This window comes from Eurypyga helias, unplaced genomic scaffold (assembly GCF_000690775.1).
Source record: "Eurypyga helias isolate BGI_N326 unplaced genomic scaffold, ASM69077v1 scaffold4309, whole genome shotgun sequence".
NCBI lineage: Eukaryota > Metazoa > Chordata > Aves > Eurypygiformes > Eurypygidae > Eurypyga > Eurypyga helias.
In genome coordinates, this window is record NW_010273776.1 from 6667 (window position 1) to 22442 (window position 15776).

Consider the following 15776-nt stretch of genomic DNA (forward strand, 5'->3'; position numbering starts at 1 on the left):
TGGCGTATTTTATGAGGAGCAAGCATGTGGGGACAGGGATGGAGATGAGGTTTTATTACCTTTCTCGGATTAAGGCTGATGCCAGGCTGCTGCTCTGCTTTTTCTGTAGCTTTATGAATCTGAGCTGCATTTTCTATTAGCTTCAGCAGTAACAGACAGCACACCCCCAAGCCAGCAGGTAGCAGACCCTGTCTTGCAAGACCATCAGACTCAGAAGGGCATTGATCCCAAATCTTTTACTTCCTGGGGAAATGCTACATACACTTCCTACTTGAGACACACTTCAAAATACATTAAAAAAATGAGCTGGTTACAATTATTTTTCGAATGGCCTAGTTCTGTTGGCTGTTATGGAGTCAGGCTGAGAGCATACCTCAGTTTGACTTGGCTTCCGCTTAGGACCACATTGTCTGGTTTCTTTTTATTGAGAAAGCTTCACTAAATTGCCCAGGATTTAAAGCAGGCTGCCTCTGGAACTGTAGGGATGTACCCATGGGATGCTGGTGTTTCCAAGAAGGTGGCTACTGAACAGGGTTTTAGAAAAGTTTTTGGTTTAAAGTAACAGCTTAAGACTTAGATGCTTGAATCTGCCTGCAGTATTTTGACAAAAGTTTTCTCTAATCTGACTGCTGGCATTCATCTCGCCCAAACTTGCTTGAATATGAAAGCTTTCAAGTAGGGTTTTACCTTGAATTAACACACCCTTTTCCTTCTCCGCACCTCCCAACATTCTGCTGAAGACGAGGTTTCATCTTAGCCGTGTTTGGGGTCACTTGCTGACCCGTCAGAGCCGTGTTCACGAGTGCTGCACTGGGAGAGGAGGATACTTCATGACTAGCGCCATCCCTCTCCCAGACGCCGTTCCTGGCGTGCTGGCTGCGCGGCGGAACTGGCAGTGCAGCCGGGGAGCAGTTCAGCCAGCTGGCCAGCGGGTGGTACTAGGGCTGCACCACCTCGCTAACAACCCCCTACTCACCCCAGCCCTCTGCCGTCGCCTCCTAACGCTCCGCTTTCATCTGGGGGCGCAGCTTCAGAACCAGCAAACAGCGGCACGAACTGTAAGCTTATTTCTTTTAAATACACAGAACTGAAGTTGCCCAAACAGCCCTGTTTGTCATTTGCGTTGCAGTACTTCACCCAGCCTACATCACCTCCCTTCCTTCGCAGACCCCTACTATCCTGTTACTGCTCGCTGGGTGAAAGTCCGCATCCGCACTGACGGTCCAGCCACCAGCGCAAACAGAAGAGAGAAGGGAATAGCTCCACGTTTGGCTGAAAGGTTCTGTACTGGGTGACTAGGTACGTAGGAAAGAGGACAGAAGCAGGACAGGCTGTACGGCTTACCCTTTTTGTCTTTCTGGGCACTTTCTGAATAGAAATAAGGATCCCCTACACACAGTAAGTGAAGGATGCAGAGCTTTCAAAACCCCACATAGTAACGCGTGCCTGAGCTCCCAGTGTTAAGTAATGCTGTAACATTTAAAGCAAAAAGAATTCTCTAAAGCTTTTGAATCTTTATAAATTTTGAAGTGAAGAAGTGTTAACTGGCTTGTTGCACAGCTGAAATTATTCCTCTGTGTTTGTACAGCATGGATTTTCAGGGGAAAAAGAGAGTTTTCATCCTAGGAACCTGAGAACCAAATGTTTTACTGAATATAGGATCCAGCTCCACCCTTTCCTCTTAAACCTACCATCTGTGAGAAGAGCCAACTGCCTTGCTTTTGGCACATGTTCTCAAACACATTCTTCCTTTGCTACGTCCCTGCCACAAGCCCCTCTTCCTCCTGAAGTAGTAACGTTCCACAAGGACAAGATGAAGGTTTTATGCTGTACTTTGTCACACGTGTGGGGACACACACTACGGGGTCCTGTAAGCTGCCACGTTAAAAACAGGCTCAAGTATTTCTAGACGTCTCATTCGGGTGCACAGTAGCATCTTTGCGTAAAGCCACGAGTTGTCTTTGGTACCGCCAGAGAACAGACCCTGTTGGTACTTGGAAGATGGCAGGCTGAGGCAAACAATGTCCAGCATGTAAGACTTAATCAGCTAGCGTAACGACACTGGGCTACGCCAGGATAACCGGGAAGAGTTTCCTTCCTGGGCAGAAGGAAAACCATTTTTTAAAAATTTCAAGCGTGGAAGAAAAAAGGGGTTTTATACAGCTAAAGCTTCTACAGCAGCACTCTCATGCACTCAGCATTATTCTGCACTGAAAAACGTAGCTTCTTCTCATGCAAAATACTTTATCAAGTTGGAAGCGATGGCTTTATGATACTGTCCCTATTTGCACGGTTCCTGGAAAGATCGCTCTAAACCTTATTACTCGAGTAGCCTGCTGAAGAGGAAGTTATCCTTCTCCCAGACTTACGTTACAAACCTAACAGACAAGAGTCGCTGTTCCAAGAAATTTAAAAAAACCCCAAAACCCACCACACACACCCTCCTTCCCCTACTTTGCTATGAAAAGATCAGTACACAGAGAAACTATTCTGAAATTGTTTCTGTATTTGTAATGGTGTAGCTGGAGGCCTTTATCTTTTTGCTAGTTTTTCCAAGCAGTTTCTTCTGCTTTTCTTTTTCATGACATCAAAATTATTTTTATTCCCTCCATGAGTAGTTTCTCAACTGAAACAGAATGGAGAAACATACAAATCCCTAGAGCAGCGGCAGGTCTAAACACTGACATAAACCAGGTATGTTTGAATCAAAAGAGGGACAACTTGCTCTGAAAGTGCATTACAAAAATAGCACGTTCACGCTCTCCCCAGTGCTTACAGTTAAGCTAGGTGGACGCTCTGGAAGAAGATTACAAACTAGTATTTTTGCCACGTAGACTTGTTCCTAGCAAATCATGACCTACTGCGTCTGAGCTGCTTACTGAGGTCTCTTCATGCAAGCAGCATGAGCTGTATGAATTACATAGGGAATGGATTGTTTGGTGTTATAATTTATTTGTACATAACCATCACATACTCTGCCTCTGGGCACAGTTAAGTTGAGTGCTGCATGTTCTCCCAGACACAACAGTCCTGTAATATTATGGGACTATTTGAACTGATGAAAATGTGAATGAAGAAAAGAAAAAATACGATGACCTAGCAAACAGATTTTGAAAAAAAAAACCAAAACACTATCAGTCACTGCAGTTAACTGCAACAAATACTTGGACAGCAGTGGCAGCAGTCCGATTAGTCTTTAGCAGCTGGCTGGCTCTTCTACTGCATGAGCACCTTCAACAACAGCTTTCACACACTTGGCCATCGTCTGGGATGCTCTGCTGATTGAATCTGAAAAAAATCCACACGTCAGAGGATTGCAACTGTTCACTGTCAAAATTATACACAGACACAGTATAAGGGAGAGTGAGTACAAACCTGCACACAAAGAGGATAAAAGACATTGCTTAGTTGAAAATACAGTCCAAAAGTCTCTGTTTTATGCAAATTCCAAATAGTTTTACTGGAAAACTTTGTTTCTTAAAAAAACCTCAAATCCTACGTATCTCAGTGAAAAGCTTTAAATGCCTCCTAAGAATCTTACTGTAAAGCTAAGTAAAATGTATTGCTGATTTCAGAATGAAAAGGCCATATTGTACATACCTGTCATATAAAAGTCTTTTATTGTGAGCTGAGGTGGAACAAGAGGATCGGCAAGAAGCTGTTGCTTCACTAACTGTAGCAGGAAAGGGAAAAAAGGAAGAAAGTCAGCTTTCTGATAGGAATTTCTTACAAAAGCATTTGCTTAGTGAATTCTGCATTCAGTGCAGGTCAAAGAATGATGGTAGTACTGCGTATGAAGAAAGCCCCTTTCTTTAAAAAGCATCAAGCTGTGTAACAGCACCAAATCATGCCCAGATGCCTCAGTTTTGGTTACCTTGGACAATTCGTTTGCCTGGCTGAAGTAGTTAGCCTCTTCCACATCATCATACCGAACCAGATTAGGAGACACTTCTTCTAAACGCTTCCGTATTTGATCAAGGTTCTCATAAGGCAAGGTCATACCAGCCAACTAGGAGATTCACAGAAAGAAATGCCATCAAGTCTAGGGATTTAATATGTAGTGGTTTACTTTTGGTGTGTTAATGGATTGGTAAAGTCAGGGAAAAACCTATGCTCCTGGAAACAAAAGCAGTTACAATGTACAAACTGAAACAAAGTCAGTGTGCTCCGGGGAGTTTTGATGCCTACAGCTAAGACTTCCCCACGTTAAAGATGCAAGCTGTCCTGTTTGCTGGAGAGTCAAAAAAAGACAAGAAGTGCTATTCTCCTTCCATACAGATGTCACTTGTACTTTCCCTAGCTTACCACCAAATGAGATAGAAGCTGATGCAATTATCAGTGTGTCTTGTTCCCAGTGACTAGTAAGCACATATTGATACCAGATCCTCTCCTCAGAGTTCACGTTCTCTTTCTAAAAACTGCATCCTCCCACCAGTTTCCTCCCCAGCACTTCATGCAGACGTGCAGAGTTTGCCGACAAAGCTTCACCCAGCATGCATGCCCAGAGCACGCAGCAGCTGCAGTATTAGTGCTGTCCTCAGAAGGGAAACAACATGATGTGACTCTCAGAATTAACAAAGGATTCAATACAAAACATTACTCTTTAATACTACAGTCATGCACTTCCCTGAAAATGGACCTCTTTTTTGGAAACACTCTTCAATATAAAAGGAACTTAACCTCTCAGCATACTTCCATTAGAAGCAATTTATAACAGCAGCAGTACCTCAGAGACAGCTCTAATAATTCTCCAGTCTTCCCTTGCCATCCCAGGAGGCGTTACGGCTACTCTTGTCTGCTGGGCCCTACCCTCAGTATTCACGTATGTGGCCGCCTTCTCGGTGTATGCTGCTCCTGGGAGAATAACATCAGCCATGGGAGCTCCCACATCCCCGTGATGTCCTAAATACATGGAAAGAGGAAACAGTACACAGCCACGTAAGACATTAAATCAAAATAAACATAAGTGCTTTAGGAAGACCATGCAGAATTTCTGTGTTCCCAGAAAAAGGAGTTTCTAAGGTCCTGACAGGCTGACTACTCTGAGGTGTGACCTGCCTAATACTCTGGGGAGAAACAGATTACAAGCAGTAGCCAATGGAGTTCAGTCTCTACAGTCACTCATCGTTGGGGGGCTCCTGCAACAAGGATGCTACGTGAACTAAGACCATGCTTTGGTACAATAGAGGAGCTGGGAACCAGTGCTGGTTTGTCTGCCAGGTTTGAAGCTACGCTCCAGAAGACCCAGCTGGTTTACATTCCCTTACTGCTCACCACAGTTTCTCATTTTTACCTAAAAAGTAGGTAACCAGCATCTCAGTTATGTGTTGGAACTCCCATTTCTTGGCAGAAAATAAAGGCTAGAATTTATCAGAGGGTCAGGTATGTCTGTAAGAATATGCCACTCCTTAGGCTTTCCCTCCAGCTGTTAGATAGCAACATTTCTTAGTTTACATCTACTAATTACCTTGATAGATGATAAAACAATCCTTTGGCAAATCCTGACGTGTTATACAACCCGAATCTGCTCCCAAGAGATACAGTACTTTGGGAGGATTTTTCCTGATTGCCTCCACTCCTGGTTTGAAACCCAGATCCAAAGCAGCTACCTGGCTTGCAACCCTGGAGGAACAAACACATTAGGACTTTAAGTTACTTTAGAATTCTCCCTCTCCCATGAGGGCAGACGTAACTTTTTTTGACTAAATATTTCAAAGGGACATAAGAGGTCTGTAACAGTAACAGGGCGAAAATGAAACTTAAAATTTTGACAGAGTATGAGGTTGGTTATGCATTTTGCCAAACTGACAGTTTTCACCGGGAATCTCACCTATTTAAAATGGGAGAGGAAAATAAAGGCAGACATTCCAGGTCAGGACCTAGCAGCAGCCAGCTAAATTGTCACCTGGAACATCAAGGTTCACATTTCTGCTATGAATTGAACTTAACAGGCCTTTAATTCAGGGCACCCACATGGAAGAAGACCAGCTACCGGACCATCATCTAAAACTTCAGGCCACTATTTCATCACTATTCATTTATGCACGTGTACAAATACTTTAAAAAGAATGAAATAATCATTCTCATTTTATGGCAGTCTTTCTTTTCCCAAGAAACTGTTTTGCATCATCCTGCATAGTCAGGTGCCAGACTTACAATTACATTAAAAAGTAAAAAGATTCTCTCTGTAGGGCAGAGAGCTTTCAGTGTTACTCACATTTGTCTGGCACAGTCAGACACACAGGTTCCAGCAAGTTACGTTGCTTTTTACACTTAAGGTTGAGAGGATGGTGCACAAAAGCACAGAAGCCCATAGTATGACAGACTGCCAAACCACATGTAAATAAGGTATCGTAAGTATTCTTTAACTCATCAGGGTTTTGGTATTAAATGTTTCAGTTTCAACAGCAGGTTTTTTACACTCAAGTTTCCTTCAGAGGACCAAGCCCTACTCTTGCTACACTAGTTTCACATCAATGAAGCTGCTTTTGGCAGGACTTTGCTGAGTCTCTGCACCTGAGTGCCACTACATTTGCTGAAATAATTTTTCTTTTCCAGAGGTTGTCAATTTGACAGATGATTAGAAAGAGTGGGGGAGGATGGTCTCAAGAGAAGCTTGCCTATTAAAAGGAATAATAACCCAATAAACTGAATAACTAAGATCAAAAGCCCTAAAATGAAAAGCGTTGAAGCTTTTAACTAGTCACTTAAGAAACTGCACACTAAAAGGAGTATTATAGGAAACCACAGTATTTAAATACTCTTGCCATTTTGTTTGGTTTTCTTCCTCTAGATAAAGAGCCATCATTTAGCAAGTGACACTGGTCTGCTCTGCATCCTACTGAGCACTGTGGTATGTTATTAAGCTCTCTTGTATACTGTACCTCTGCATTAAATGTCGAATTTAAAGTTTAATAAAAGCTTGCCAGGTCAAGGAACCCAGTTTTATTGAAGTTTCTGCTACTTTGTACTGCTCTATTTTATATTGCCTACAGCTCTAACCTGATAGGCTGCTTGTGTGTACACAAAGAAATTTGCACGCGTACATTGCGGTAACTTGTGTAGGCCCAGTATAAACAAAAGTGGCTCCCCAAAAAGGCTTTAAAGCAAACCTGTGGAGGATGTTCATGACTTTCCAATCAGAACCAACACTGCTCTTAGTCCTGGCGTTCTGCGCAATGGTGGAAACGGCAGCGTGGATAGCTGCTCCATCACTGCGCTGCAGCGCTGCACTACCTACCACCACCATTGGCTTTTTGGCCTGGTCGAGGACCTGTGCAAGTAAAGAATCAAGAAATTCATACCAGGGCTCCGAAGACAATTCTTGGTGCAGCTAATAATAAATACCATAATTTCTACATGCATCTTCCCTGCGAAGCTACAGTTCCGAAACGGTCCTTGTTTCATTTAAAGCCCAGAGAAAGGGCTATGAGCGGCACACTACCCTGACAATACAGAACCGTACTCTTGATAACCAGACATTGATGTGGAAACAGCAGCAGCTGAAACGGCCTGGTTTATAACAAGAAATATTCCAGGAGTTCCCTGCACCGCAAAGTTTTACACGCCTGAATATATTAAACAGTGCACACTAATCATTACCTCATCTCTGCATGTGATTAAAAGCAAACAGCCCCAGATGCAACACAGTACTTCTCTTCAAACCTCCCACTGTGGGGAATTCAGATTATTATTCAATACATCTTCAGTTTAACAGTCACTCCTACACTGTGTGTACCTTGGAGAATGCATGTTTTCCAGAAGCAATGTCCTGGAGGATCTGTGGGGAATCCCCTAGGTGATCATATCTGTAGGTCAGATTCACAGGAGAGCCAACAAGGGCCACTTGCAAGTCATTGTGAAGCCAGCTGAAAACATAACAGACATTCTATAAAAATCAAAGAAATAGAGTTTTACTGAACCAAAACCACCAACGATAATTTTAGCAATAACCTGAAATAGGATGCAAACTCTTTCAAAGGAATTTAAATGGCATTCATTGTTTTGGTAACACACACTTTAGCATTATTCTGATTGTTAAGCAAGCTTAAGGTTGTTTTTAGGACTATTTCTCTACGTACGTCCTGGGACCAGTGCAGCAACACTCCTTACATGAAAAGTTCGTAATTCCCTCCTCCCCTCAGTGGAACTGCCAATTCAGTGGAAAAAAGGTTGCACAAAATGAGGTGCTACAACTTTAAACCACCTTTTCCAGTGTTAGGCAAAAACAAACAAAAACCCGCACCTACAGCTACTATGAAGTTTATTTTGCTTGACTTAACTCTTAGTTATTCTGACAACTGAAGCTAAAGTCATCTGTAGGAGGGAAGAATAGTGATCACCGGTGTAGAAATCCACTTACCATTTCTTATATAAACAGAGAAAAAATATAGCTGGTTAGAAATTTTTCTCTTTTTTTGCAGTTTCTCATAGCACAGACTTATAAAAATACACAAATTGTCCATAAATTTCAATGACATTTTTCCTCTCAAAATTTTAAGGCCACTCTTGTTTAAAATTATGTATTTTGGAAGATCCCAGCATTAGGAAGGACAGGGCTTTTATAAACCTCATTTGTCTCCTGCTGACATATCCTGTTAAAGTTCAATTAACTATGTTCAAAAGTTTGGGAAAGCCACAATACTTGCCAAAGACGATACTGAAGTTGAATAACTGCTTCTAAAATCAGCAAGGCTGATTTGTTACAACAATACAAAAAGCAGCCAGCTGATGCTGAAAACAATTCTTTAAGGAATGTACTTCAACAAACTCCTGTAAGATGGAAGATCTGAGGTGTCTGCGTAATGTAACAAAGGAGTGAGTATATGAACGTACGTAAAAAGGCAAAGTGAGAATGAACAAAACATAGCTGTACACTACAGGGAGAAGAGACCCTCTTTTTCTACACATATATCAACGTTCCCTTTACTAAAAGGTGAACTAAACCCAGTGAGACCACCAGGATGAGTGCTCTCAGCTTATTGCCAGCGGCTCCACCTAAGCACTGTATCAAACCCAGATGGATTTGCATGCTTATTCACCACCACCACAAACCTCTTTCGAATCCTAGCATTAAAAAGTGGTGCCTCGAAGCGTGGATTGGTGCCAACCAGAAGCAGGACATCTGCCTCCTCCACTCCGGCAATCTTGGTATTAAGCAGGTAGTTAGAGCGTAAATCTGTGCTGTAACAGAAAGATGTAAGAAAGAAAGAGGATGAGAATTCAGTGAAGGGAAGGAATGAAGATATGGTAAAGATTCTAGATGGTCAAAGTATTTTTTCCATCTCAGGAAGAGAAAGGGAAAGAAAAGATTTCTCAGTCCAACTTACTAACCCAAATAAAGAGTAAGAGCTGCTCTCTTTCATGAGTATCAGAGCCAGCAAAACATTAAAGGGATTAGTGTGGATATTTCCTACATTTACAGTTATTATCAGCCTTCGCAAACTTCATCTGCTACTGCAGTTTACAAGATCAAAACACAAACAGACTAAACTATCCAACTTTACAACAGTCTAACTGGCTTTCAGTAGCCTCCTGTTAAACTGCAGCAGCCTCGCCACACAGTAAAGCAGGCGACCCTCGCTGTAGTAGAGACTGTGCATCAACACACAATCCACAAATACTCTCTCTAAAATGCATATTGTGAATTCAGACAGAACCTGCTAATGCACCAGCAGTTGCTGTGCTTGGTCATTCCATAATCTTACCATGAGATGGTCTGCGGACTGTGAAGTTTATTAACATACTAATTACAGACCAACCTTGCCTCAGCTCTTACCCAGCTCCGGCGGTAGGGAAGACCTCTTCAGTGCAGAGTGTATCACAATTTACTCTGTTCAGCAAGTCTTTCAGAGCTATTAGCGCTTCTGCGTCCACCAGTCCTCCTACAATTGCTGCCACTTCCTTACCAGTGACAGCTTGTAGCTGGAGAAAGAATAAACACAAGCAAAAGAAACCATTGGCATAAATTCCCTTTTGGCCCAGGTAAATGTTTGTTACGTTAGGACGTGCCAAAGCCAGCAGTGCAGCCTCCAGCCTGGAGCAGCACAAACTGATTGGCAGCAAGTCCAGCTCCTTCAGAACTCAGGATAAGCAAAGAACAGCTCTCTGTACTCTGTGCAGGTTTCTCCCACTTGAGTTACTGCTCAGATGTGGCCAATTCTCTTCTGGTGTGGTGAGGAAGATTAGAGGATACTTTTATTTTAATGAAGCTACAGTGCAGCCAGAATACAAACTTCCATAAGACAAGCTGAGGTAGTAAACCCGAAGGTATTACCTGAGAAGCAACAGCTCTCGTAACAAACCCTGCTGCTATATCACAGGCAAAAACATCCTTGAGGAAGGTTCAATTACAGTTATTCAATTCTACTTCATCCCACATAAAATTTTTAATCAAAGTCTGGAGCAGTCATGCAGCACTTTATCTGAGCAGCAGAATCAATCACCACACAGAGAAAGCACTGAGGCAAGCACAATTCAGCTGTAAGTAATACAGAATTAATGGCTTTGATGGCAAAAGTGGTGATAGCACAGTATAAATTTTGAAAAGTCTTCAGATAGATCAGAGTAATTGAGGAAAGTTGCTTCCTCCTAAATTTCTGAAGGAACAGTTTAGTTTCCTATTTCAATAAAAGTAATTACTCTCCCAATGCCCCTGGATGAAATCATGCTAAGACAAAAGTTCTTCAGATCGTCTAATCCATGGAACAAGGAGGTAATATTCAAAAGAAGAAATTTAAGTGGAAATACAATGGATTAGAAGTCAAATTCTCCCCTTCAACTTTAAAGGAAAAGCCCTTTCTCTATATAAGTGTTTTCATATTAATCACTGTGGTACGTCCAGCTTTAGAAACTAATTTTATGCTACATATATTGAAAATTGTTCTTACCACACCAGCGACGCGAGTTAAAACATCCTCCCATGAGGCATGAACAAGTAGTCCTTTCTCATTTTTGATCATTGGCTGAGTAAGCCTCTGACGCTTCAGACCATCATACGCAAACCTAAGGGAACACCACCAATATTACTGAAGGGCAAAGACAAAGGTAGTTGTCTGTACTATTTTCCAAGACAGAGCTTTCTAATAACTTGCAATGATTAGAAAGGAGAAACACAAGAAATATTTCCCCTGAAAGTTTAACTTTTCCTTCTCAAAGCCAAGAAAAAAAATCTGTGATACAAAGAGTTACTGTAAAAAAAAAAGCTACAAAAATGCAAATATTAGAAACTCAGTAACTTCAATTACAGCATTAAAGACATGTTTTACCAATTATTCTTCACTACAGCTTTACAGTATTAACAGCGGAATCCCGAAGTCTGTGCTACTGTCCACATTCCTGGTTCCGCAGAGCGTGCCTTTAATGCGTCCATAAACGCACACACGGACACAGGACCCTCCCATGCACCTTGTTTTGTCAGATATCCATTCCTCGTTGATATCTTCATGCAGCCTTGGCAAAATTCTCATCACTTCTCCCGTTCTTGTGCTCACTACGATGTTGCTGCCAACTGCATCAAGAACATCAATTGACTCTACCTTCCTGTTTAGAAGAACAAATAAACCATTTGCAGTTTTCTGTATACAAGGAGCAGGTGACTGCATGACAAAACAACAACAATTAAAGTGCTGTAGGCTTAGCTCATTTGCAGTTTTCTGTATACAAGCAGCAGGTGACTGCATGACAAAACAATTAAAGTGCTGTAGGCTTAGCTTTAGCTGTACATATAAGAGCTTAGTTTCACAAGATATTTTAAATAATATCCTCAACAATTACTGAGTCAATGAATTTGGATTTTCCTTTGTACACATTCTTTTACTGAGCAATCAGCACAACCGCAAGTCCAAAACACTGTACAGTTAAAGTAAGGGAATAATAGCCACAACCAATAAGATAAACATTTTCTTGAATGAGCTGTGAGTAAGTAACAGAACTGGTGCTGAGTCCATCACAAAAAGGCAGGGAATGGGTATCATAGGTGAACACATTCTAAATGAAAGCGTACGAAGCAGAGAAAGCTGCGCCTTCAGCAGGCGTTAAGACACACACCTTGTCTCCCACGGACGCGCGGTGAAGGCGTACGGCTTGGAGGTGAGAGCGCCAACCGGGCAGATGTCAATGATATTTCCCGATAACTCAGACATGAACATTTTCTCAACGTAAGTACCAACTTGCATATCGTTCCCTCTTCCGGTTGTTCCCAAGTCATCTACCCCTGCAACCTCACTAGCAAACCTGGTGGATGCAAGAAGAGCGAAAACCCAATCTGGAATGTACAGCAGCAGCACAGCACATTTTCAACCCTTGTCTCAGTTTAAGACAAAAGATCAGCTTTAGTTCATACACCAGAAAGAAGACAATGGTTGTTCAGGTGCATCAGTCAGTGCCGTCGCACGCAGGACTATACATCTGCAGAACTTCATTTAGACAGGGCTGCAAGAACTAGGTGGGAGTTCAATCAAAAACCAGAGCAGTTCAGGGCTCAGTGAACTTCACAGCCTGAGTCCAAGATTAGTCCTAACTAACAAGCTCTTTCTAGAACGAGGCGAGTACATTGTATTCCTTCCCATCTGGGTCAAGTTAACTGGTACTGAATCTCGGGACTACAGAACAAGATACATACAGCTGCCAGAGGCTGTCGTGAATAAATAAATCTTGAAACTGTGGCTGAGGAAGCCAATATTTTAAAATCCATTCTGTCTCTACCACCGTGGGAGCAGCTCTGCCCTGCAGCATTCTGACTGCGCTCTCAAGTTTTGGCCATCTCTCCCCATTTCCTGTATGACAGCTGTCTGGTAGCTGTGGGAAACCAGCTATCAGTCCCTACCAGAAATAGAATTCTTAAGTACAGTCAGAAAAAAAATTTTAAACAATGACTGCCCCTCATGGTGCTTCTTTCACAAATAAACTGATAGAAATCTGCCTGCTCAGTACTCTCTCCAGTGAAAAATAAAGGACATTACCTGATACATCGAGTGCACTGTATACACCGAGTCATGATTGTTTTGACTAACGGGCCAATGTTCTTGTCCTCCACAGCACGTTTTCCCTCTCTAAATCTACTCCTATCACTGCCAAACATCATCGATTGATCCTAGAACAGAAAACAGACACCCAGGCTGCTGGAGAGCACTGTTTCACCTAAGACGAGAGTGTTAACGCACAAGTCTACGCAATTTAGTTGCATGTTGTACCTGTAGGTCACATTCTCCACCCTGATCACAGATAGGACAGTCCAGTGGGTGATTTGCCAGCAGGAACTCCATTACACCCTCTCTGTTGGGTTCAGGAATTACAGTTAATGTCAGCTTCACATCATTTAGCAGATAGCCTCCTGTAGCTGATTAGATGGGCTAGAAGAAAGGTACCTTGCTTTCCTGGACTTCTCAGAGTTTGTCAGTATGTTCCAGCCCTTCATAACTGGCATGGCACAAGCAGCAACTGGCTACAATCACCATAAAAAACAAGCATCAACACATTTCCTCTCAACATGGGCACAAACCTCAACCTCTCCCTCCCTCCAAATTCTTACATGGGCAAGATTTACAAGATTTAAGCTAGGCCCTAAGCACAGCAGAAAATTGCAATTTCTATTAAACCAGCACTAAATTCCTATTAAACCAGCACACACATACAATACCTTTGGAGCTTTCTCTATTTCCACAAGACACATCCTACAGTTTCCAGCAACAGAGAGACGATCATGGTAACAAAACCGAGGTATCTGAATTCCAGCCTTTTCACAGGCCTGTAAAGAAGAAGAAAAAAAAGGAAAATTTAATTTTAGTTAGACCTTTCAGTTCCACCTCATAAAACATTCAGTTTTCAAAGAGTAACAGTGTTAGTACTCAGGAATATAGTACATTCGACCTTTCATCTTGAGAAGTGACCATAAATAAAAAAACCTGTGATCAAGCAGAAACATGTCAGGTTATGAATTACAAATATTTTTTTTTCAAAAATGTTTAACTGATTGAGGAAATGAGAATTGACCTCTCGTTCTTTCCTCCAAGTACAGACAGAATTCTCTCTAACAGACAGGACACTAGCAATACAAACAGCTTCTTAAAGAACACATGCACTATTTAAAGAAAAGTGCATAGAAGGAAAATCTGAAAAATAAAAAGGAAACAACAATAGGCATAACGATTTCTAATAATTCAACAACACACATACTGTCTATAAAAGTACTGGAGCAGTCAATCTTCAACTCCAGTAGAACCCCAAACTCAAACATTCTTGCATGACATGCCAGAAGAAGAGATAGGAGGAGAGAGCCAAGAGATTTCCAGAGAACAGATAAAGATGGCCTTTCCTGCGTAAGATCCCCATGGCTGATGGGATCTATGCTATAGTGTTACCTATGCCTGCCAGATGAAACACCAGTGAATTCACTAAAAAAAGAACTAACAAGATCCAATTTTTCTGATGGTTTCTACCAAAAAAATCCCCAAAACCACATGAAAGCAAAACTAAAAAGCTAATGAAAATAGCATTTAAGAAAATTTTACACTAGACTCCTGCTGGGGGCACTCAAATGCCTAAATTAATAACTTGTATCCAAAGAATGAGGGATATATTCTGAAATCAACACTATGTATTTTAATGTTCTCAATGGCTTCTTAAAAAGAAGCTACACAGGAAAAAGATCTACTTCAAATTTTGGCCTGAAAAACGACAATGCTGTGTATGGGCTGCAACAACCATGTTCCATTCCTTCCCACACCCTGGAGAATAAAAGCAGTGAAGGAGCAGCATTCTCAGCCATAAGAACTAATAACCAAAAGGAGAAACTCCCTCTTCTACCTGAGACACCACTTTAATAAGATACAAAATTACCGGTTCTGAAAGACTACCAGGTCACAGAGTTCAGAGCTGGGATTCAACCAGAATTCATCACAGTCTGTTATTGCACTGCACAATTTTTTGCAGCTGGGATTCATGCTGCATGCATCTTCTTTCAGGCCATCATGGCAGACGGTTCTTTTTCAAATATTCAAGTCCCCAAAGGATTTCTGCCACATGAGACTGCATTACAGTCAGTGCAAAGAATTACAAGAACCGATGTAAAGGGTTGGGTTTTTTTGCTATACAGAACATGCTGCCAAGAAGTGAGATGAGGAGTCCAAGAAAAATTCCACATGCCATTCCCCGTACCTGAAGTACTGTGGTACCCGGGTTCACCAACACAGGATGGCCATCCACAAACACCTCTATTTGGTTGCTGGCTGCTGTCGCAGTTGTACGTCCTGAGACAAACGGAAAAAGAAGACAAAAACTTCCAGTTACTGCCAGATGCAGGAAGACGCAGATCTTGCAGTCGTACAGTACCAACATCCAGTTCAATGAACCGCACAACACAGAACTCCGGAACTGTAGACGAAGCACGCGTACACGCCCTTCAGTAAGTCAATCGCACGCAGGTTGATTCGATCACCCCCCACACACAAACAGACTGCAGACACCTACCGCACACCCTGGGGGACTGGGCGACCCCAGCCAAGGTCCGGCGGACAGCAGGCAGCCGAAACATGGCGCTTGTTTTTCCCAGTTCCAAGGCTTGCCGACAGGTTTTAACCAGCCAGAGCAGACACTTCTAAACCACTTGCAAAACGGTGAAGCACCTGTACGCGCAGAGGTACGAAAGAATAGGCAGTTACTTTCGTAAACCGCTCGATACGGTTCTCTCGGCTCCCTACGCTCCGGATGTCGGTACGTGGCCTCGCGTTCAAAGCGGTGAAGGTCACGGTGGTAACCTGGTGCAAGCCACTGAGCCT

General features: G+C 42.3%; 1 protein-coding gene across 2 annotated transcripts; it reads right to left on the reverse strand.

Annotated features, from left to right (window-relative positions):
- Positions 1 to 2929: 2929 nt before the first annotated feature.
- On the reverse strand, positions 2930 to 15532 carry NDUFS1 (NADH dehydrogenase (ubiquinone) Fe-S protein 1, 75kDa (NADH-coenzyme Q reductase)). Of its 2 annotated transcripts, XM_010159584.1 has the most exons (18): positions 15469 to 15532; positions 15157 to 15248; positions 13640 to 13747; positions 13368 to 13444; positions 13194 to 13275; positions 12963 to 13093; positions 12049 to 12234; positions 11407 to 11541; positions 10890 to 11004; positions 9779 to 9924; positions 9055 to 9183; positions 7739 to 7868; positions 7113 to 7273; positions 5468 to 5622; positions 4727 to 4902; positions 3875 to 4009; positions 3601 to 3673; positions 2930 to 3288 (listed from the first exon to the last, which is right to left on the reverse strand). In XM_010159584.1, the coding sequence occupies exons 1-18, from the start codon at positions 15530 to 15532 to the stop codon at positions 3197 to 3199; spliced, it is 2187 nt and encodes a 728-aa protein (XP_010157886.1). In that variant the 3' UTR covers positions 2930 to 3196. The 2 variants fall into 2 exon arrangements, with proteins under 2 accessions (XP_010157886.1, XP_010157887.1); XM_010159585.1 differs by lacking the exon at positions 13640 to 13747.
- Between the last annotated feature and the right edge of the window lie 244 nt (positions 15533 to 15776).

Coding starts and splice junctions, on each gene's coding strand:
- NDUFS1 (XM_010159584.1), bottom strand. CDS start 15,532: ATGTTTCGGCTGCCTGCTGTCCGCCGGACCTTGGCTGGGGTCGCCCAG. Junction 15,249..15,468: donor CCAGTCCCCCAGGGTGTGCG/GTAGGTGTCTGC, acceptor CGTTTGTCTCAG/GACGTACAACTGCGACAGCA. Junction 3,674..3,874: donor AGGCAAACGAATTGTCCAAG/GTAACCAAAACT, acceptor TTCCTGCTACAG/TTAGTGAAGCAACAGCTTCT.